The sequence below is a fragment of the Ictalurus punctatus genome, chromosome 23 (assembly GCF_001660625.3).
Source record: "Ictalurus punctatus breed USDA103 chromosome 23, Coco_2.0, whole genome shotgun sequence".
Taxonomy (NCBI): domain Eukaryota; kingdom Metazoa; phylum Chordata; class Actinopteri; order Siluriformes; family Ictaluridae; genus Ictalurus; species Ictalurus punctatus.
In genome coordinates, this window is record NC_030438.2 from 12,046,342 (window position 1) to 12,068,368 (window position 22,027).

General features: G+C 39.8%; 1 protein-coding gene across 9 annotated transcripts in view; it reads right to left on the reverse strand.

Annotated features, from left to right (window-relative positions):
- LOC108256205 (intermembrane lipid transfer protein VPS13B) overlaps positions 1 to 22,027 on the reverse strand; it is a 267,316-nt gene that overhangs the window by 80,673 nt on the left and 164,616 nt on the right. For 8 of the 9 annotated variants that reach the window (XM_017452817.3, XM_017452822.3, XM_017452821.3 and 5 more), the window contains 6 exons: positions 17,351 to 18,011; positions 11,759 to 11,896; positions 9,925 to 10,287; positions 4,606 to 4,802; positions 3,745 to 3,946; positions 3,333 to 3,517 (listed from right to left, as the gene is read on the reverse strand). In XM_017452817.3, coding sequence (XP_017308306.2) covers positions 3,333 to 3,517; positions 3,745 to 3,946; positions 4,606 to 4,802; positions 9,925 to 10,287; positions 11,759 to 11,896; positions 17,351 to 18,011 — 1,746 coding nt within the window. Of the gene's footprint in view, positions 1 to 3,332; positions 3,518 to 3,744; positions 3,947 to 4,605; positions 4,803 to 9,924; positions 10,288 to 11,758; positions 11,897 to 17,350; positions 18,012 to 21,247; positions 21,983 to 22,027 lie in introns of those variants that run through there. The other variant, XM_053674898.1, reaches the window with a different exon arrangement.

The window sequence follows — 22,027 nt, forward strand, 5'->3', positions numbered from 1 at the left end:
ACTTTCAGAGATATTAATTCTTTAAACAATCACTTTAACAGGGCACACCTGGGCATCAGACACATGTTCCAATTTTTTGATCACAAGAAAAATGGGTGGGTTCAAACAAAAAGGTGCCACGTTCCAAGTTATTTAACACATCTAGATGTAAATATGAGGAAATGAAAGCTGAAATTCTGATCTATCATTTCATGTCTTCAATGTATATTGAAAACAACAGATCCAGCCTTGCTGTTCCAATTTTTTTTTGGAGGGGACTGTGTATTGATCCCAAACACATGTATTGTACAGATTTATTTAAACAAACAAATAAAAAAAATCAGTATTGACACCCCTATGATTAATATGTGACGTTGTACAGTTGTTTTTTTTTTAAACTAGTGGAGGCCGTATTTTAATGCCATCACAAGAGTCCTTAATACATCTTCATAGCACACCTTGTCAAACAATAACACACAGCAGTCAAATAGTGCTGAAGACCTTTAGTGATCATGATGACTGCTCTTCAATGGTACTGAAAATGAGAATCTCTCATTTCAGAGTACGTACCCATACTGTTTCTACTGAGGATAAAAATCTCTGAAAATTATATCGCTCTCCATTAAGAACATTATATTTCTCTCTAATGAAGGTGATGAAGCACCATTAAATCTGTAAAATCTGGTGAGAAAACTCTTGCATACAACTTGCATGTAGATGAAGCAAGTGCACTTACATGTACATGCCAGTATGCTGGAGTCACTCCAAGGGGCCAGATCAAAATTTTTAAGGTGTGTGGTCTCCTGTGCCAACATTGACATTATTGTTACATTATATAAATAATGTTTATATACGTAATATAAACAATAGGCAGAATCATGTCTTTTTGGCCAGAATTGGGCTATCAACAAACTGGTTACATACGTTCATGATTGCATCTGTAATGGAGATACCAATGTATTCTGTAAAGAAGCTTTGCAGCAGACAGCCATGCAGGTGCTCTCAGGGGACTCAAGAAAGTTTTGTGAATATCCTATATTAACAACCAATTGTGTTCACGGAAATGTGTAAGGAATAGAGTGGCAGTTTTTTTAGGCTACTTAATTGAGTAACTGAGCTGTTTTTAGGTTTCTTAGCTTCACAATGAGGCAGACTTTATTTATTTATTTATTTATTTTTAAACGTAAGAATATATTTTGAAAAGATCCTCTACAGATTTTGCCCTGTAAACTATTGCTATTGTCCGTTTCTGTAGTAGGAACTGCGCTTCAGTCAGTATAACCAGTTAGTGTGTGTTTCATGGCTGTGCAAGGCAGATGCATGTATTTGGTGGTGATCAATGAACTGGAAAGACACCATGTATTTTCATTTGGCTCTGTCGGTGAATCATGCTTGGCACATTCATGGAACCATTTTAGCATTTTGGGATTGTGCAGTGCCACCAGAGAGGCCTACGTTGTTCATCCTGTTGTATCTTTCAACTCCTATATTGCTCCCTGCCATGCACAAATGCCCCATTTAATTTGGTCTAAACTGGACTAGAATTAAACTGTACAATAGCAGTGTTGGGTTGCTTGATCAGGCTGCACTTTTGGGAAAACTGTATTAATCATGTTGAAAATGATCAGAAAATACATTTTATATTTTCTTATTAGATTTTTTATACCGCATATAATACATTTTATAATGGTGGTCTTAATGTAACTCAGAATAACGCTGGATTGTCGTCTACATGTGGAGGGCAAACAAGAAAAATAAGTTCATTATTTATACCAAATGGCCTTAATTCTTAGGACTTGGAGTAGGCTCCTAGGCAGGCTTCAGTCGGTGTCTAATTATTGTAGTTTTTACCAAGAGGACTGTTTAAGATGAGAAGACGTAAAAAACCTTGATTAACAGGCAGAACTCACAGCGTACGTGTAGGAGGTATCTGCCTGACCTGGTGTGGTCCTAGCACCCTTGCATACTATAGATAACAAAGGGTAAATGGGTGACCTCTAGTGGCAGTAAGTAGAGTTGGAGTGAGTAAGCCAATTAGAATTAGCCAGTTAGAGGGGAAAAATGTGTCACGCCCTTGGGGTTTTTAAAATCATGCACCGTGGTCAATTTTCCAGTGTTCACTCTCGAGAATGACCTCCTTTATTGCTTGGGTAAACCTTTGTAATAAAATTCTTGCTGATTCTAATACGTTTTGGTTTCCTTGCTTATATTTGAACCTATGTGGGAGATGGGAAAAATTCCCCACAACACATTTAACCTAAACTTTTACCTTAATCATTTCAACTTAAAATGACTTAAAAGGTAGTCTGCTGCCTCAAAAGCAGGCAATGATCCAAATGTGCCAAAGATCTGGTGCTAATGGCAGGTGATGCAGAGGTTTTAACAAGCTCTGACAATTGCCATTGCCTGCTCAACATTCGGTCTCATTTGAGTTAATAGCCCCAGTGACCTACCGTATTCCAGTACTAAGTCCCCCCACTGCTTGGAGTGTGCCTGCAGTTATGGTTGCATCTCATTAAGAGCTAGGAATAATGGTGCCCTGGGTTAGGGATACAATTTATGAATCCATAAAATTATGAAAATAATTACAACAACCACACTGCTATATGCCAACACAAATATGCCTGTTCCAAAGACACAGTCATCCATCCCCCCAATGCACACTTGATGGTGCTGATTTAACAATAATAAAATTAGCAAAAGATATGATAAAACACTTTACTTAAAGCATATTGAATCCACTTCAACTTCACGACTTTTCTACTTGGTACTCAACAAGGAAATGAGCAAATGGGAATACTCCAGTTGTTCTGAAGAAAACTATTTTACATTTACATTTATTCAATTAGCATACACTTTTATCTAAAACGACTTACAAATAAGGAAACTATTCTGGTGGTCCCAAATAAAAGGAAGTAATACATTCTCCTTTCTTAGGCACCGTAACTCTTACTGCATCCCCCTTCCTTAGCGCTGGCAGTCTCCAAAGCCAAAGTATGGTACATCATGCAAAATGAAGAATTGCCTACTCTCACAAAATTACGCCATTTGACACTGCAAACAACCAACCACAGGCTTTTTACTATAACCCACTGGTGAACATATGAGGACATCCTGCTTGCTCTCTGTTGCTTGTTTCAAACAAAACTCTCAAACAAAATTTTAAATACTGGATGCTGTGCTGGGAAATTTTTTTTTTTTTTTTTTTTTTAAATCCAGTGACTATATCTAGCTCCAAAGGCTTAGTATTTAAAAGTTTATTTTAACACTGGAGTCTCTTAAAGAGTCTGTCTGAAAAAGAGTACAAACATCTATACAGGCCCTGGTGCATCTGAGGCTGAGACAATACTCACCTGTAGCACATCCCCCAGGTCGGCAGTGCTGATTTCTGGGTCTTCAGTGGTGTTGAATGGCACAGGGGAAATGCGCACAAAGGTGAGAATTCTAGGTTCAGGATATCTCCACATCATCACACCAGGACTGTCCTCTGTCTCATTATAGAACATTACCTCATACACCCCAGGCAGCTTCTGAGAATCTATGGAGGAATGAAGACCGAGAGACAATACTATGAGCACATGAGAATAACTCTGCACTAAGAATCACACAGTAATTGCGGTATAATGTTTTACAGGGCATTGACCCGAGTTAATAGCACTTCTCTGATCAAATGGGTGCCTGAAATTGTTTCTCTGCACACATACATTTTGGTATAAATTTGACACTACCCTTCTGTTTTTCTGGCCATAGGTAAGAACAGTGTACCTGAGCCCTGTATGTACCGAAAGACACCAGTACGTAGGTCATCTGAGGAATGCTCAGTGAGGTCAGAGTATGAGGTAAGAGAGTGTGACAAATGAGATGGGATGGGAATTTCCTCTACTTGACTTTCGACCTCTTTAAGGTAGCTCTGCAGGTACTCTTGAATCAGAGTAAGACAATTGTAGTGCTCCTGCCCCCAAAATACCTGTGAAGCAAGAAGTAGATGTTAATGTTTTGGAATGGCCAGGTCAAAGTCTTGACCTTAATCCAATAGAAATGTTGTGGAAGGACCTGAAGCAAGCAGTTCATGTGAGGAAACCCACCAACATCCCAAAGCCGAAGCTGTTCTATTCTGAGGAATGGGTTAAAATTTCTCCAAGCTGATGTGCTGGACTGAAAAAGTTTAGTTGCAGTTATTGCTGCACAAGGGTTTCACACCAGATACTGATAGCAAAGGTTCCCATTCTTTTGCCATTTTCCTCAGTAAATAAGTGACCAAGTATAATATTTCTGTCTCATTTATTTAATAGGGTTCTCTTTATCTATTAATTTGAGGACTTGTGTGAAAATCTGGCAATGTTTCAGATCATATTTATGCAGAAATATAGAAAATGCTATAATACACCACTGTAATGAACCAATTTAACTCTCCAAGGACAATAAAATAGATGCTTAAAGTTAGGGTTATGATCACATAAAATGGTTAGCAGTTTGGACTGGTAGAGTGCAGTCCACATATGTTTAAGGTTAAGGGCTGTATCTGCATTTAAACACGATAATTAAGCAACTGTCTTTTTTTTTTGGGTTGCACTCAGGGACGTTTTGGCTCATGATCATGGTTAATGCTATAAGAGGTTTGTGTACCTGTAGAAGTCCTCCTCTCATTTCCAGTAAAATTCTTGGTGGACCATTATCAGGGCTACCACAATGTCTGCACCAGAGCACTTCCAGATCCAAACTGCAGGAGAACGGCCCAACAAATGCACTTCTGCTGCCCCTCAGACCCGTCTGCATCAAAACATCCTCACACTGCCATAAAACGCACACTTCCTTTGCACTGTCTGCACACAGAGATAAAAGAAAGAAAGAGGGAGATTTCAACTCAATATAATCCAAAGAAAAAAAATGTGAAAAGGGAAAAGAAAGAATTAATGAAGTGAAAAATCAATTTTAAAATATTCTGACTGAACAAGTGAGATGGTTTTGAGCATATAATTGTGTGCTTGACCTACAGTGTGCAGATGGTTAACAGGAGATCAAACCAACAATGTGGATAATAGCTCAGGATTTTAAAGACTGGATGACTGATAATTTTCTTTTAAGGACCCCAGATAAAACACAGACAGACAGTGAATTCAGAAAGTATTTAGACCACTTTACTTTTTTACACTGCAGCCTTATTCTAAAATGCACATAATTTCTTTACCTCACCAGTTACACCAAATACACCATGATTAAAAAGAAGCATGAATGTGTGGCAGCCATGGGGAAAAAGAAAAAATACACCATCCTTCAAATTTATGTTTTTATTTATCAGGTAATAAATAACAATTGTGTAGTCCTCGCCAACTTCTATGAACCAACAAACAAACAAACTATAAACCCCACCAGATTTCAATATGCATTTTCCCCCCAAAAAGTAAACCAACATTCAGAAAACAGGTAGGAGAAAATAAGTACACCTTTCCTACTTCCACAATCATAAAGAGAGTATTTAGCAGTTAGATGTTACTAATGAAATGTACAAGATTAGTTGATCATCAAGAAGTGTTATTACCTCTATGAAAGCAGAATACACCCAATTCATACACAGAAAACACTTTGTAAAGAAGCTTTAACAAGTAGCAAGTTGAAGGATAACCAAGTAAGCAAGGGCAGGTGTGTCATGTGGAAGAAAGGGTCTTGGCCATTAAGAGCCTCCAAATTCCTTCAATCAGGCGGGAGCTGTGGCGATTCCTGGTATGGATGATAGCACCCTTGGTGCAGGGGTTGTGCTGATCCAAGAGGACAAGACGAGAATAGATCATCCAGTATGTTATTTCTCCTGCACGTTTAAAAACAAAGTACTCCGCAACTATTCAACTTCTTACCTAACTGCCAAGATCACACTAGCTGCTACTTTATTACCCTAATATTATTGTATGGTCTCAATAGCTCTGTAATATAGGCAGGTGCCTGACCATGCAGGGCTCTAAACGTAACTGCAAGAATCTTAAACTGGATTCTAAATTTAATTGGAAGCCAGTGTAAAGAAATCAGAATTAGTGTTACATTAGACCTTCTAGATGACTTGGCCAGAAGCTTAGCAGCAGCATTTTGGACCGTTAAACAGATTTGTAAGTGGTGTTCAATGATGTATTGTTGACTGTTGAAAAGGGAATTACAATAGTCAAGATGCTAAGTCTCTGGTTCCAGTTATGCATGTGAGATAAAATCAGTGTATAGTACAACTGGTAGGAGGGTAGAAATGACAAACTTTAAATTAATTTCCACAAGGCTAACAACAGGGCTAGAGACACCACCTCAGTTGCAGGATACTTTGTTTATGGCCAAGAACTTTTCTTCCACAGGATACCAATAGCCCTTAAGGAGGTCCAATATAGTAACAAACTTGGAAGAGCCAACATTATCAATACAATCAAAAACAAATTTGGGAACAAGTAATCATGGCAAACTCCAAAGATTGAGCTACGATTAGCTAAATCATGTTCCAACAAATAGTCAACTTCTTTTGATATGCTTGCTGTTTAAGAGGCTTATTTACAGATACCTGTATATCATGCTGTAGAACATTGGTTTGAGAGGGAACATCACCAAATAAGGAAGGGAAATCTTGTATCACTGTCCTTAAATGAGATAACCGTGACAATAAGTCTGATAGCAACTCAGAACGTGACAATCTAGCACAAGGCTGAGGTATACTCTGGAATTCTGGTTCATCTGAGCCTTTTGCCACCTCAGGGTCAGGTACTATAGTGATCACACCAACAGAAGAAGTTTTAAGAGGGGGAGATGCAACTGTTTTAACTGTAGGGTCACAAGCATGAAAAGCCTTCAACCTGCATTAATGTGACGAATACAGTTCTGCCACTTTCTGGGTACACTTACAGCATTTATTACAAAACACACAATTCATACACAGAAGACACCTTGTAAAGCAGCTTTAACAAGTGGCAAAATGACAGATAACCAATGTAGCAGGTGGTTCCCTAGGGAGAGAACCAGACAGCACCAAAGGAAACAACATAAGATACACTTCTACACCGTACTCTGTATTCACCCTCTTACCTAACTACCAAGATAAAAGTAGCTACTACTCTATCCTAAGCCTCTACAAAATACAAGGGGTGGTACCCACCCACTTACCTAGTGTGTCTAGACAGAAATTCTTAGATGAGGGTTATGTATACGGGCACACCTGCTGACCTTCTTCTATAGGGGTCTTCTATAGGGTTGCACCATGTGACATGACATTGATGTGCAGCGGTGAAACAATACAACATGAACATAGCAAACATTACCACAACACAGGCAAGCAGAACAAATAGCAGAAACAGTTAGTGCAGAGCAAAGCATGGATGCTTAGCAATGAAGTGTAGCAAAGTGCACTTTGAAGTACTTTCAGGAACTGAGAAAATGAAGCAGAGCAATAAGGTGATAAACTCTGTGTGTGTGTGTGTGTGTGCGCGTGCGTGCGAGCAAGAGAGAGAGAGAGAGAGAGAGAGAGAGAGAGAGAGAGAGTCAAAGGGCTGGCACTCAGGGTCAGGCACTGTAGTGATCACCTCAAAAGGAGTTATAAGAGGTGGAGATGCAACTTTTTCAGCTGTAGGGTCACGAGCATGCTGAGCCTTCAACAATTTAACGTGACAAACATGGAACTGGCACTTTCGATCGGGAGTACAAATTACATAGTCTGTGTCTGAAGTGTTCTGCTTTGCCCTTTTATCATAATGCCTCTTCACACAAGACTGAGAGACATGCAGAGTTTCTTTAGCTACCGTAAGTCACAAGCCTTGTGTAACCTTTCACAGATTCTACTAACATAGTCCAGCACATTACATGAGACAGCATCACTCTCAGACAGGAGATCCTCATTTACAATTTTTAATGGACCTCGAACTGTATGTCCAAACACTAATTCTGCAGGGCTAAAACCAAGTGACTGCTTCTCGCACTGCAAATAAAACAAGTGGAACCCCTTCTGTATCTAATCCTCTTCTGTATCTAAGCAATACTTATGAAGCATTGACTAAGAACTGATGAAACTGCTCTAGGGCACTTTGCAATGCTGGGTGTCATGGACTGTAAATCTGATAACGGATCTTCAAAGAGGTAAAACCTTGAGACACTTTTCTACTGAGAACAGAAAGCATTCAGGTCTATTGCACACTTCCACGACAGTACATCACAACCAGCTTAGTCGTGACCTAAAATGAAGTGTACTCCTTCTACAGGCATACTGCAACATTAACCAGACCAGTGACTAACTTTGAGGATAACTGGACTTGTTCCAGAGGAGTCTTACATAATCAGAACCGATACCACGGCAAAACACATGGGTTCCACACAAGGCAATTTAAAGGTAGCATCCCTGCCAGAATAAGAGACTGGACTGCACCAGTGTCTCTTAATATCTTAACAGGGTACTGACCTTGAACTTCTGCCGGTGAAGACACATAACCTGAAGAAAAAAAGGGCTAATAACTAGATTCACACATGTGGTTATGATTCAGTACAACCGCCAGAGGAACAGAACCCACTAACGCGACTCCCTTGGAGTTAGGAGTTGACATTTCTCGATTTCACTTTTCTGTGACCAGTCGTGTGACATAAGCAAGACAGACATAGCTCAACCAAGACGCATGTCAAGCATGATGGTGGAGGGGTGAAGATTTGGGATTGTTTTGCAGCCAAAGGACCTGGGAAACTTGCAGTCATTCAGACAACGATGAACTCCACCTTATATCAGAATATTCTTGAGACAAATGTGAGGCCATCTGTCCAGCAGCATATGCTGGGCCGAAATTGGGTCAATAATCTCAAGCACAACAGCAACTTGACATATGAATGGCTAAAGAAGAAAATAATTCATATAGCCAAGTCAAAAGCCCAGACCTCAACCCCATTGAAATGCTGTGATGGGATCTTAAGACAGCTGTGTAAATTCCCTCAAATATCACTGAACTGAAACAATGTTGTAAAGAAGAGTTGGCCAAGAATCCAAAATGATTTGAGAGCTTAATTAACTCCTGCAAAAAACATTTACTTCAAGTTACTTGGTTTCTGAATGTTGTTTTGCTTTTGGGGGAAAAAAAAAGTTTTTTTAAATGTGTATTACTACCCACAACCATCAGATTAATCCATGAGTGCTGTATCATCTTATGAAGGGTATCTGATGTTATGAAGGTCCTTTTATGAGATTACAATGACAAAACATTTATAAAATTATATGATAAAATGCTATACATGATAATGTTCATGTCTATCAAAGAATAGGTATAAGTATAGCCTACACTGCTTTGAATAAGTATTCACCCCTTTGAACTTCTCCACAATTTGGCATGTTAACAACCTGGAACTGAATTTTCCTTGCCTCAGATTACATATCAAGAATCTACATAAAATACCAAAAGTTGAGGGAAAAATCAACAGACTTTGTAAAATTATTTACAAATAAAAAATTGAAAGATGTGATTGCATAAGTATTCACCCCTGTCGCTGTGAAACCCCTAAATTAGTTAATGTGCAACCAGTTACCATCAGAAGTCACATAATTAGTTGAATATAGTCGACCTGTGTACAATTAAAGTGTCACATGACCTCAATATAAATACACCTGTTCTCAGAAGAACCCTAAACAAACTGTAGTACATTTATAAATTGTGGATTGGTCAGATTAAAATAATCAGAATATGGGTCAGAGAGACAACATGAATTAAATTTGGTAATCTACATTGTGCTTAACCAAAGTATTCACTAGGACACGCTTGATATCAATTTCATCCTTATGTCATGGTAAACAATATGAGATCAAAAGTATCACACAAGGTTAGGAAATAGCACCCACCCAGAGAGAGAGCGAGAGAGAGAGAGCGAGAGAGAGAGAGAGAGAGAGAGAGAGAGAGAGAGTGTCAGACAGATGGATAACTGTATAAACAGATAGCTTAAAAGCAATGCACTGACCAACCGGTTGCTGTCCACTCTTTGTGCCCAGAATGGCCGTCATACCGGACACAGAAAATGTGAGAGTGGGTCGGAGAGGATGCAATTCTATCTCCATCATGATGATCATCTGCACAGTTTGGAGAGAGACCTTGTGAAAGGGGCCAAAAGTCTGAAGGATGCTTGCTATACGGCTAGAAACCGAGGGAGAGACTGCATTGCTGTCACCCAGCTTGGTGCTGTCAGATGCCTCAGGGAAGCAGGAGGAGGTTCCAAGTACATTAAAACCATCTGGAAAGATTTTCCTCCACATCTTGACCTGGTCCAACTTAGTTGGTGTTGGGTTCACCTTCAGTGGCCTACATAGCTCCACCTTTAACTCAGCTGTGCAAACAATAACGATAAAAAAATTATTAAATACTTGGTAGCTTTTTTATTTTTACTGGATCACAGTCAGCAGTAGCATTAATTAATTTATCCTGTTGCTGAATGAATTAAAGCAAAGCACAGACATTAATACGCAACTTAAAGAAAGGAAAATAGCGGAGGAAAGGACAAGGGGAAATTAATGGGGGGGGGGGGGGGGGGGGGTTTAAATAAGAGAAGAAAGAAAGAAAAGAGACAGTTAGCCTAGTCTTTATGTGTACTGTCACTATTGTCCAGAAACCAGTTAATATTTGTGTGTATTTGTTCCCCAGGATTTAAAGATGAAAAATTTACGACTGAAATGTGGTTCAGCAAGCTATGCTAGTGAAGTACAAGAGACTGGTCTAGGTTGGCAAATTTATAACATGGCCTAATACAATTGGTCTATTCAACATTCATGATTATGTAAAGATTATTTATTTAATACACATTGGCTAACTGTTATTTAAACAGCTACTATTGGATTTGTGTGCTGCATAGAAAACATGTGCCCATCATTTGACTTTATTGAGGGGGTCCATACGAGAGGAAGTTCCCAAAATTATTTAGGGTCTCTGTGATTATTTGACTAATGAAACTTTTTTCTCTCTCCTCTAAGCTTCTGTGTGAGAGATCTGTTCTTTATCAGGCACGTGGACAGTTATCCTCTCTTGGCTCATGGGCTCTCATCTCCTGACAAATTGATTTAAGTTTTTCAGGCTCTGTGCATATGATCTTGCAGTCGTGGAATTTTGCTACGGTTGGAGACTCACTATCCTTGGTCTCCCACTTATTAGACTAGCCATAAGTATTTCAGGCCATCTTCTGAAATTTTCCCATGTCAGGGGCAGCCTAATTTTTGGTCCAACCCACATTTGTATATCACTATGTATTTGGCCCACTGCACATACCCCAGATCACACTTTAGGATTACAGAGACAAGGCTGGTTTTTCAAGTGACTTGTCCAAGAGCCTCCTGCATCCCTCTGAAAATCTGGAGATGGTCAAGCATTGTTAATGTTGAATGAATCCCATTTATGACTACAAAAGTTGAACCTCCATGTGCCTCTGGTTTTTATGGGTTTAATGAGCTCCTGAAATACATTTGTATGGCCAGTAGTCTATCTTGGCCAGTATGCTATCTTTTGCCCATGAGGGATACTACTTTGGACAGCATGTTCTTCAAGGTTCAGTTTATACAATACTTTCCACTAAGTCTAAGAACTGGGGATAGCAGGATATGTGACATCTTTGTCAAACCCGCAGCAGCTCCATGGTGTATTGTACTATGCAATCTACAAAGCTGTTAAGTCTTTAAAGCAGGGGTCGGGAACCTATGGCTCGTGAACCATATATGGCTCTTTCAGTGATTGCCTATGGCACAAAGGTGGGGGAAATAATAAATAAAAATAATAATAGTATTGAGGGGTGTGTGTGCATGTTTCCCCACCTGGCCCATTGAGGAAGTCTCTGATGGAGAGAGAGAGAAGAGGTGGAGGGATTCCGGTCCTGCTGTCTGCCTCTCCAGCCACAGTCTCTAACCAAAAAACACTATAGTCCAGAGACTCTGGCAGAGATTTTCCTGTGTCTGTGAATAAAAGAAAAAGAGAAATACAGAAATAATTAAATGAAAGGAAAGAGAAAAATAAACAAACTAAATAAACAAATTGCAAACCAAATTATTACCCAAAGCAAAAAATGTGTATTTGCACACTAGTGGTACAATGCTACAAAGAGACAGTTCCCCACCAATTATGCTGTGCCTTGTAAGTGATAATTTGCAATTATAAATTACATAATATCCCACCTGTTTTAAAGTGGGGGGAAAAAAACACATAAACAAACGTGTGTCTCTTGTTTTCTCTGTCAGACCATGCCAAGCTCAGAAAAAAAGCTACTTTAACTGCAGTTATACAGTTACACACCTGAATGGCTATTGGTTATGGTTTACTATAGTGAACTTTAAACATTCATGTAACATTTTGTCCTGAAAGTGCAGTACAGCAACAACAGTGGACAACAGCAAGTAGCCTAGGATCAAGCTAGCCAGCAGACAATAATGAGTAGCATTAGCAACAATCTGGCTGATTAACGTAAGTGATAAGTCTCATGTAGATGTTTACCTTCTAATACCAATTAGAATGGTCAATGTTATAGATTTAGCAAGGGACTGATTCTGTATATTAACTGATCTAAAGTAAATACTGCTACAAACTAATTTAAAGTAGTGAAAGGGCAAGTTACACAGTTCACAGCGTGAGCAGCCATGTTGATTTGACATCACTCCATAAACAGTAATGGAATTGGTAGTTCAGAAGAGTACCCCTAAGGCTAAGTTCACACTACACGACTTTTGACGTCGGCAGATCGCTGTGCTGTTCACACTACACGACTTGCTGTCTTGTAATCAGGAGTCATGAAGTCGTTGTGGTATTCACACTACGTTATTGCTCGGTGACAGGGGGTGACTATCTGGTGTCCAAACTACATTGTCACGAAAACACACGTGAGAAGTGACACGGATATATGACGCGAAAACACACGCGAAACAGGAGTTGTTTATTTGAAAATGGACGTAAGTAAAAAAAATTTTGTAAAGACAAGCCTGTTTCGCGGAAGGAAGGTTTCATGGGTTTCCCTTCCTCATGGTGACCTCACCCCATGTCTTGCTCTCCTATTGGCTGTAGGTCATCGCCACAATCACTGCCAGTGATGATACTTTTCACACCACAGGATGTGGAGTCGCTTGACAGCTCCAGATATTTAGCATGCCAAATATCTGTGTGGCGTTTGCCGATGTCTCTGCGATTTGTCATTGAGTAGTTCACACATAACGATCGACTGCCGACTGGCGAGCACTGATTGCTCACAGAGTTGCCTCTGATCAAAGGTGTTTGTCGGCGAGCTGAGTGAGCTGAGGCTTAAAATCGTGTAGTGTGAACTAGGCTTAAGTTGATGCATTGAAATTTCAAGTTGAGGGGACATTTTCTGTGGCTTTTACCAGTTGTAGGTGGGGAATTACAAGTTGCAATTTGTGCTGAATGCGGGCTCAGAAGCCACAGTCTAGACATAAAGCAGTATGTGTGTATGTGTCGCAAATCAAGGTTTATTTTCAAAATGTACAGACTTTCAGCTGTTTGCAATGAACAAATCAAACAAAAGCAATTGAAATAGTTAAACACAAAGAATTTAGTGGTGTCCCTAAATTCAACTTATAATGATTTCTCCAGTTTCAAAATTATTCAACCCCCTGAACAGAATCCCTCATAACAGCACAAATATGCAACAGTTGTCACAAGCACACCTGATGCAACTAATCAAGGGCTTCATTAGTTGCACCAGGTGTGCTTGAGCTGGAACACATGAAATACTTGAACTGGCTAGGGGTAGAAAATATATGAAATACCTGGACGAGGCAGAAAAAGGAAGCTATGAATGGCTGCAACCAGATTTCTGAGAAGGCAGGTTGTGAAAAACTCTCAAGTGACTGTAAAAGACCTGCAGCAAGACTTGGTGGGACAGGCACTGAGGTTTCAGTGAGCACAGTATGGTGTGTACTAAACACAGAAGGTTTCCATGCCAGAACTCCAAGACTTACACCACTACTGACCCAAAAGCAAAGGAAAAGTCAGCTCAAAATCATATAAATAGACCACAGAAGTTTTGGGATTCTGTCCTGTGGAGTGATGAAACAAAACTTTTCAGCATGATGGATCACTCGCACCGGTGCAAAAAAAATATTTATTCACAGTCACACAAAGTTCTTTTCAGTCGCAAATGCGAGTGAAATGGTCGCACTGTAGAGCCCTGAGTTTATCTGCTAAGTTTTTTCCAGTTCTGCATGATGATATTTAATGTCCTCGACAACCTCATGTAGTGCCATTTAGCATCATGCTAGTGTCATAATTTCCCCTCGCATAAGCGCTGGAGCTCGAAGCGAAGCTAGCCACTAGAGGGCTAAAATCTTAACTCCGTTTCGGGCTTTTGGTACTACAAAATGACGTCATCCCTGCGCCGCACTATGTGATTGGCTGTAGTTAGGAAGCGCTTGATCTGAGTGGAGAAAACAGCTGAGTTTTCTATGAGCGGAGGATTTAATCGTGGGCAGTCAAAATCGTAATCGCGATCGATATTCGATTAATTGTGCAGCCCTAGTGGACACAAAAAAATCACTGGTTTTGGACCGACAGTTCAGTTTGGCCCATCAACATGACATCCATAACTTATTGCTGACATGGACTAAAGATGATCCAAGTCGAATTTGGTGAAAATCTGACAAACAGTCTGAAAAGAAAAAATATGCGTTTTTCATATCTCATGAGCACTAGGTGGTGCTGATCTGAAACTGTGCAGGTACCCTCAAGTCATGAGGGCCATGACAAACAGTGGGGGGAAATAAGTATTGGACGCGTCAACATTTTTTTCAGTAAATATATTTCCAATGAGGCTATTCACATGAAATTTTCACCTATTTTCATCAGCTATTAACTCATGAAATCCATGCATGTGTCTCACACAAATCCAAACATTAAAGTCCATAAATAAGGTTATGTGTAATACAGCGAATGACACAGGGGAAAAAAGTATTGAACACGATACCTGAAATTTAATACTTAATGGAGAAGCCTTTGTTTGTAATAAGAGCTATAAAATGCTTCCTGTATGAAGAAATTAATCAGCCGCAGTATTCAGGTGTGATTTTGGCCCATCCTTCTAAACATATTGTCTTTAAATCTTGTTCAAGTGGATTAAAGTCAGGTGATTGACTGGGCCATTCTAACGCCTTGATCGTTGTCCTGCTGGAAGGTCCACCGAGGTCTCATCTGCATCATCCTGGTGGACGGCAGCAGATTCTTCTCAATAATCTCCTGGTAAAGGGCTCCATTCACTGTTCCTTCAATTATATGAAGTCTGTCAGTACCACGCAATGAGAAACAACCCCACACCATGATGCTTCCACCTCCAAACCTCACTGCTGGTATAGTGTTTTAAGGGTGATGTTCAGTGCCATTGCTTCTCCAAACATGGTGTGAAGTATGACTGCCAAAAAGTTAAATTTTGCTCTCGCCTGACCAGACTGCACTCTCCCAGTATTTCATAGGCTTGTCCAAATGAGTTGTAGCAAACTTTAAACGAGCTTCGACATGCCTTTTCTTTAGTAATGGAGTCTTGCGGGCGAGCGTGAGCAGTAGAGTGCACTGCCTATTGTTTTTTCTGTGACGATGGCACCTGCTGCCTCCAAGTGTTTCTGGAGCTCTTTCCGACTGGTTATTGGCTCTTGGCTACACTTCTGACTATTCTTCTGACTCCCTGGTCAGAAATCTGTGAGGAGCTCATGTGCGTGGCCAGTTGATGACGGAGTGATGTTGCTTCCACTTGTAGATAATGGTACCAATGGTGTTTCCTGGAGGATTCAGAAGTTTTTAAATATGTCTGTATCCGATTCCATCAATATGTTTCACAACAATAAGGTTCCAAAGGTCTTGGGAGAGCTCTTTGCTTTTACCCATCATGAGATGTTTCTTGTGTAAAACCTTGGCAATGATAAGCCTTTTTATAGACCATCAATTTACTAAACCAGCTGATATTAATTTGCACAGATGGGGGTATAATTACTTAAGGATTTCAGCTGTTTCCTTGCCTTACCTTGCCTTGGAGAACTGCTTTTTCTTAGCGTGTTCAATCCTTTTTCCCTGTGTCATTCCACTTTATTACACATAACTTTATTTATGGACTTTAATGTTGTGAATTCTTTATATTTCCGGATTTCTTGAGTAAATACTGATGTTTGGTGAAAATTTCATGTGAATAGCTTCATTGGAAATATATTTACTGAATTTTTTTTTTGACGTATTCAATACTTATTTCCCCCAGTGTATACTAAGATTGGTCTGAATATGATAACGCATTACAAAGATATAGCCTCACACCCATTTTCGCATGAGGAGTTCAAAAATTTTGGTTTTCAAAACATTTCAAAATGGCGGACAGCAAGTTTGGCCGACCATGGCATAATTTGTACCATTGTTCTCAGCATGACCCAAGGAATCCATCAACACCATGACAACAGGTAAAAGTAGTATAAAGCTACTAGCTTTTTTCATAAATTTTTCATGATATTTCATATCATTCATACGATTCGGTATGCCCCACAGAATCTAAAGAGATTCATGATTTTATAACAAACCGTTCAGAAGTTATAAGCAAAAAATGCTTTTTTTTCCATATCTTGTGAGAACTAGGTGCCACTGTTTGGAAACTGGGCAGGTCCTCTCAAGTCATGGTGTCTATGACATATACTAACGTTGGTCTGAATACACTAAAACATTACAGAGATATAGCCTCATGTTCATGAGCATGTTTTGGCATGCTTGCAGTCAAATTCGTTTGCACGTTATTTCTAAATAACGATTTGACTAATTAACTTGGTATGAAGATGATCTAATTCGATACTGAAACTGAGACGAATGGTTCAGGAGGATTTAAAAATATACATATAGGTTTTTCAGAAAATTCAAAATGGCAGAAAATCTAGGCAGAAATTAAAACCATGTAATCACCAAGGAATCAAATGAAAAAAAGGACTTTTAGCCCATACGGTTCAAAAGTTACTAGCATAAACATGAACGCAAATTTGAGCTATTGGTGGCAATATAGGGTTTGCAGAAGGCTAACAAAAAAATAGGTGCCTATGCATCTGTGGTGCTTGGCCTCTAAAATTAATACTATGATCCAACCCTGTGACAAATGTATCTGAGTTGAGGGTGTGACACAAAAGGTCAGAGCCCCTGCTGGTTTTCACTTCACATTCATTCAGATGTTTCTATTGGCCGGTCAATGAGGAGTTGCTGAGTGTCGGAAGCCTGCTTGTAAGTAAGCACATATCAGGTTTTAGAAAAGAGGCCCATAGAAAACACTCAGAAATAGAGCCTCTCCCTGCATTGGATACTAGTAAGCAAAGCTGAGGACTGCGAGATAAGACTGGATAAGACTTTCTCTCATTCTGTTTGAGTGAAATGTAGTAAGATGTAAGGTAGCCTACCCAGGTAGGCATAGTCAGAGGCAACTCCCTTCAGTGTTAGGTCAAACAGCGAGAGCTCTAGGCGTTGTCTGCGCTGGTGGCAACTGAGGAGAGTTGATGGTTGTGTGAGCTGCAGCAAAAGAAGTGGTTGCAACAGGCCTCCTCCTACACCTCGTCTCCCAGGCTGTCTGACGACAGTAACGCCCAGTGTTTGCCGTCCATGTTCCCTGCTAGGTGAGGACAACCCTTCCAACATGAGAAACTCTGCCCCTGAAGAAGTACTGAGCAGGTCTCCTGCTGTGACCAGCTCAGGCATCTGAGGCACTATATGTTCTGGATCTTTCTTAGGTATATTGAGGAATTTCTCGTCTATGTGTTCAGGGGGTTCTGTAGTAGACACTGAAGGCTGGGTCATTATGTAAGTCATGAGAGTGAGGCTGCCAGCAGTGAGAAAGATGTCAAAAGGGATAAAGGAGAGATTCTTGGTGATGGTAGGCTGGCGGGAGAGGCATGTTAGCTGGCGGTGGCTAGTGGTGTTGTGTTTGTCATAATGAACAAAGCGCATGTGTTCACTGTCACTGCCAAAGCCACTATCCTGACCACACGAGACACTTCCCATCTTCAAAGTCTCCACATGCCCTGCAGCACACGCATTTCCATGGTGAAGGTTCTGCCTGTGCTTCTATACACACACAAAAACACACACACACACACACACAGTGGAGGAAAAGTAATAACAAATTAGTCAAGTAAGTACTATACATGGATTAAGGAAATGAATATATAACATTCATCTAAATGTGTTTTGGACTAACAGGGAAGAGAGGGTACACTGTATTATACATATATGTGACTGTACTGGGGCCTGTTATATTACCGCTCTCTCAGAACTCCTGCACCTGTCTCACTGGCTTCACAGTACAAAAGTTTTTTTTCCATTTTCACTACATTTTTCACTACACTACATTCTACATTTACTAGTCATTTTAGCTCTTGCTCATATTTTCTGTATTGAATCACATAATTTTTACGTTATTAAAATTTAACATACAGGGTTCAGTATAATTGACATGTCACATGACTTACTTCAATCAAAGTATTTTTTGTTTAAAGAAAATTAAGCATTTTATATACATTTTCAATGCATAATGACTGCAAGTCAAAGGCAAGGCTGCCTTGTAGCATTTGGGTGCAAACCGAAATCATACAGATCTCCCAGTCATTATAGAGTCTATGTGATACTCTAAATAACCATGTTTTGGCAAAAGAGATCATGGCTCTTGTGCAAGAGTAAAAGAAAAAAGCTTTCAGAAATTGATGTTTTCAGCTCCCAATAAAGAGGAATGTAAGCTAGCACTCATTATAAACAGTCTGAAGCAGCTGAAACAGTGTTCAAATTGACAGTCCATATCACTGGCAACAGGAAATATTTATTTTGATTACCATTATCACATTCTACTGCCTGAAAATATGTTGTATAACTACATTAAGGTTGTATATTCCACTAATTCCACTATATGGCAGAGCTGTAGTCCTATAGCAGCAGTGTGTGTTCTGGCTCAGATTAAAATCCAAACCTCATTCTATTGAATTAACAAAATGTGTTGCCATTTAAAATGGTAATGCATGATTATTGTAATCTGACTGTCACTACATTCCCCATGTGCAAGTTTCTAGCTGTGCTGCAGGTTGGCAGTTAGTGGTGGGAAGTTTATTGGTAGGACAGAATAGAAATTGGATAGAAACCAAAGAAAACTGTAGGGACATTTCTCGACGATGATAGTGAAAAAATACAAAGGAAACATATTTGTTTGAGCTGTTTTTGTCTTGTTTCAAAACAGGTGCATATGCTTGAGCTCTCCTTAAGGCTCCATAAAGGTTCTGACATATTTCGTTTTTTTACGCGTACACTAGCGTACGCGCAGTCGTACGCATATCCTTTCAAAGTATACTCCATTTGACATGTACGCGTACACATGCAGTAGACACATGCAGTAGACGCATGCACATTACGGCAACTTGCACTACCCCTCCTGGCCTAGAGTCATTACAGAGCAGTAAAGGACTGAAGGACAACAATGAAGAAGAATCACAACAACACAAAGAAAAATGCTTGGGCAATCACTTGCCACGACTAGCACCCATATACAAATCCTTATACTCTTTAACCCTCTTACCCCGTATGGCCGAAAAACCGACTTGCCCGTCTTTGATCTATTCCCGTAAGGACGATATACCGGCTAGGTCGTCTATGCCATATACCCGTAAGGCCGATATAGCGGCTTTACAGTGTAAACATTATCCCCATAAGGCCGGTGTACCGGCATTACTCTGCTATGATTCCTTAATTATTTAATTATAATTTTTAACCCGGAAGGTTGATGACGTCATGACGTCACGACGTGATTACGTTATTACGCCGGCATTACGATGAAGATCCAAGCGTGAATATTGGTGTAATAGTAGAAGTGAACTAAAAATGTCAAAGCGAAAAACTAATCGTGGTCCAGCTAAAGTTACATCTACAGTGAACACAGGTACATCTAAAACAGAGGGGAAAAAAAAAAAAGAAAACATACACAGTTACACAGGCGAAAGCGAGGATTCTAGATAGTGACAGCAGTGAAAGTTCAGGCGATGCTGAAACCGAAACCGAAACTGATAGAGACGTAAACTCTCCTGATTCAGACCCTGATCCGTCTTCATCTTCAGCATCAACCAGTGCGACTGACACTGCAGGGGTCTGGAGTCGTAACGGGACCATTTCTGTGCATTCGTAAAAACACTACCTGCTGGTCTGATTATCACTAGAAACTTGACTTTTGGTGCTAAAATGCATTTATTTATTTATTTATTTATTTATTATTAACTTGAATTTATTCAAAGGCATTGACCATGCTGATGCTCGTATGGTACTTCTAAATGAGTATAAGGATTTTAGCGAGCATTTTTCGTCGTTTCTCTAGTTCAGAATTGTGCTCTAAGTGGAGTAAAAACACTGAACTGCTTCATTTTCAAAGTAATATTACACAAATACATTATTATAAGTTGTTTCAAGGCCTAAAAATGTTAAAATTAAAATGTTGATTTTGGGGCCAATTTTGGCCTGGGAACTCAGGGTTGGCGTGCTGTATCTATGCGGAATACAGGGTTGTGTGACACAATACTGTGGGAACTAAGGGGTAAGAGGGTTAAGGCTAGAACTATAGAAATGCAGGTTCTTTCTAACCTTCATTCGTTTCCGACACTTCCGTTTATTCCGTTTTTTCTTCAACTAACTTGACAATCAACGGCCCTGGGTCACTGGTGCCACCTTGTGGAACAACTAAATAGTGCAAAAGAATTAAATGCGAATGTGCGACTTGCGCGTAGAAAGTACACGGTTAGAAAAATTGGGCGGCACGAGTACTCTGCTGATGATGAAATTTGCGTCACGCGTACTGAACACTGTTCCCAGTGTACGTGTACTGAACGCTGTTCCCAGCGTACGCGTAAAACCTGAAGCATGCTTTCTACTTAACACCTTAAGATTGTGATTTTTACTTTTCTATAGACTTACTTTGTCCCCACAAATATGCTGCATAAACCCAGTAGTAGTATGCTTCTGCAACAAACATAATATGAACCAAAGAGCAGAGGCAATTTAACAAAATATATCCTTCCAGAAACAGAGCGATAATCTTGTAGTTAATTACTCATGATGCCGTAATGCAATGAGCCAATTTGCTTTCCATAAGCTGTGTTTCAAAGGAGTGTTTATTACAGTGGTGCTAGCTAAAATGCTTCAGTGGCCTTAACAGTGAACTTTTTAATTTATTACACCACTCCAGTTAAATGCAGTCTCGCAATTAATTCAACATGTTGAACAAAAACAAAAGAGGTGAGGAAAATCAACACAAATAACAACCCAATAATTGCTGCTGTTTAATGCTGCTTTATTGTTGAAAGCTCTTTCTACATCAGGGATGTCAAACACACAGCCCATGGGCCAGGACTAGCCCAATAAAGGTTTTTATTACAACCCAAACATAACTAGACTCCATCATCTAAATTATAATCATGTTGTGGACCATAATTGAAAAACTGAAAAATTAAAAGAGCTCATTTCTGATTATTACATTAGGGGACAAAAACAAACAAAACATTTTTAATACTTTATTGATCCTTGAGGGAAAATGTTTTGTCAAAGCAGCAGACAATTACAGAGAGAACACATGACATTACAAACACCAAATACTAACAAGACACTTTGTCCTGGACAAGCATTGTCCTGGATAAACAGCAACTTGGTTGGTCCCGGTGACCTGTCCGGCTTTTCTGATCAGTTTGTTCAGCCTGCGGGCATCTCCTGCTTTAACGCCATACCTGACTGATAGAACATGTGTAGCAACATGCTGCATACAGTACATTAAAAGACCTGAGCTTCCTCAATAAGTAGATTGTGCTTCCGGTAGACTTCCTTAGTGTTACATGTCCTGTCCAGTCCGCAGTCCACACCCAGTCATTTGTATGTCTCCACCACCTCCACTTCCTCTCCCAGGATGGAGACAGGGGTTAGCAGGGTCCTTTTTTAATTAAGCTGCCGATCACAGTCCTGTACCCTGTCTCCTGTCCATCACTGATACATCCAAAAACAGCAGTGACAGACAATTTCTGCAGGTGACATGTTACAGAGTCATACTTAAATCTGATGTCTAC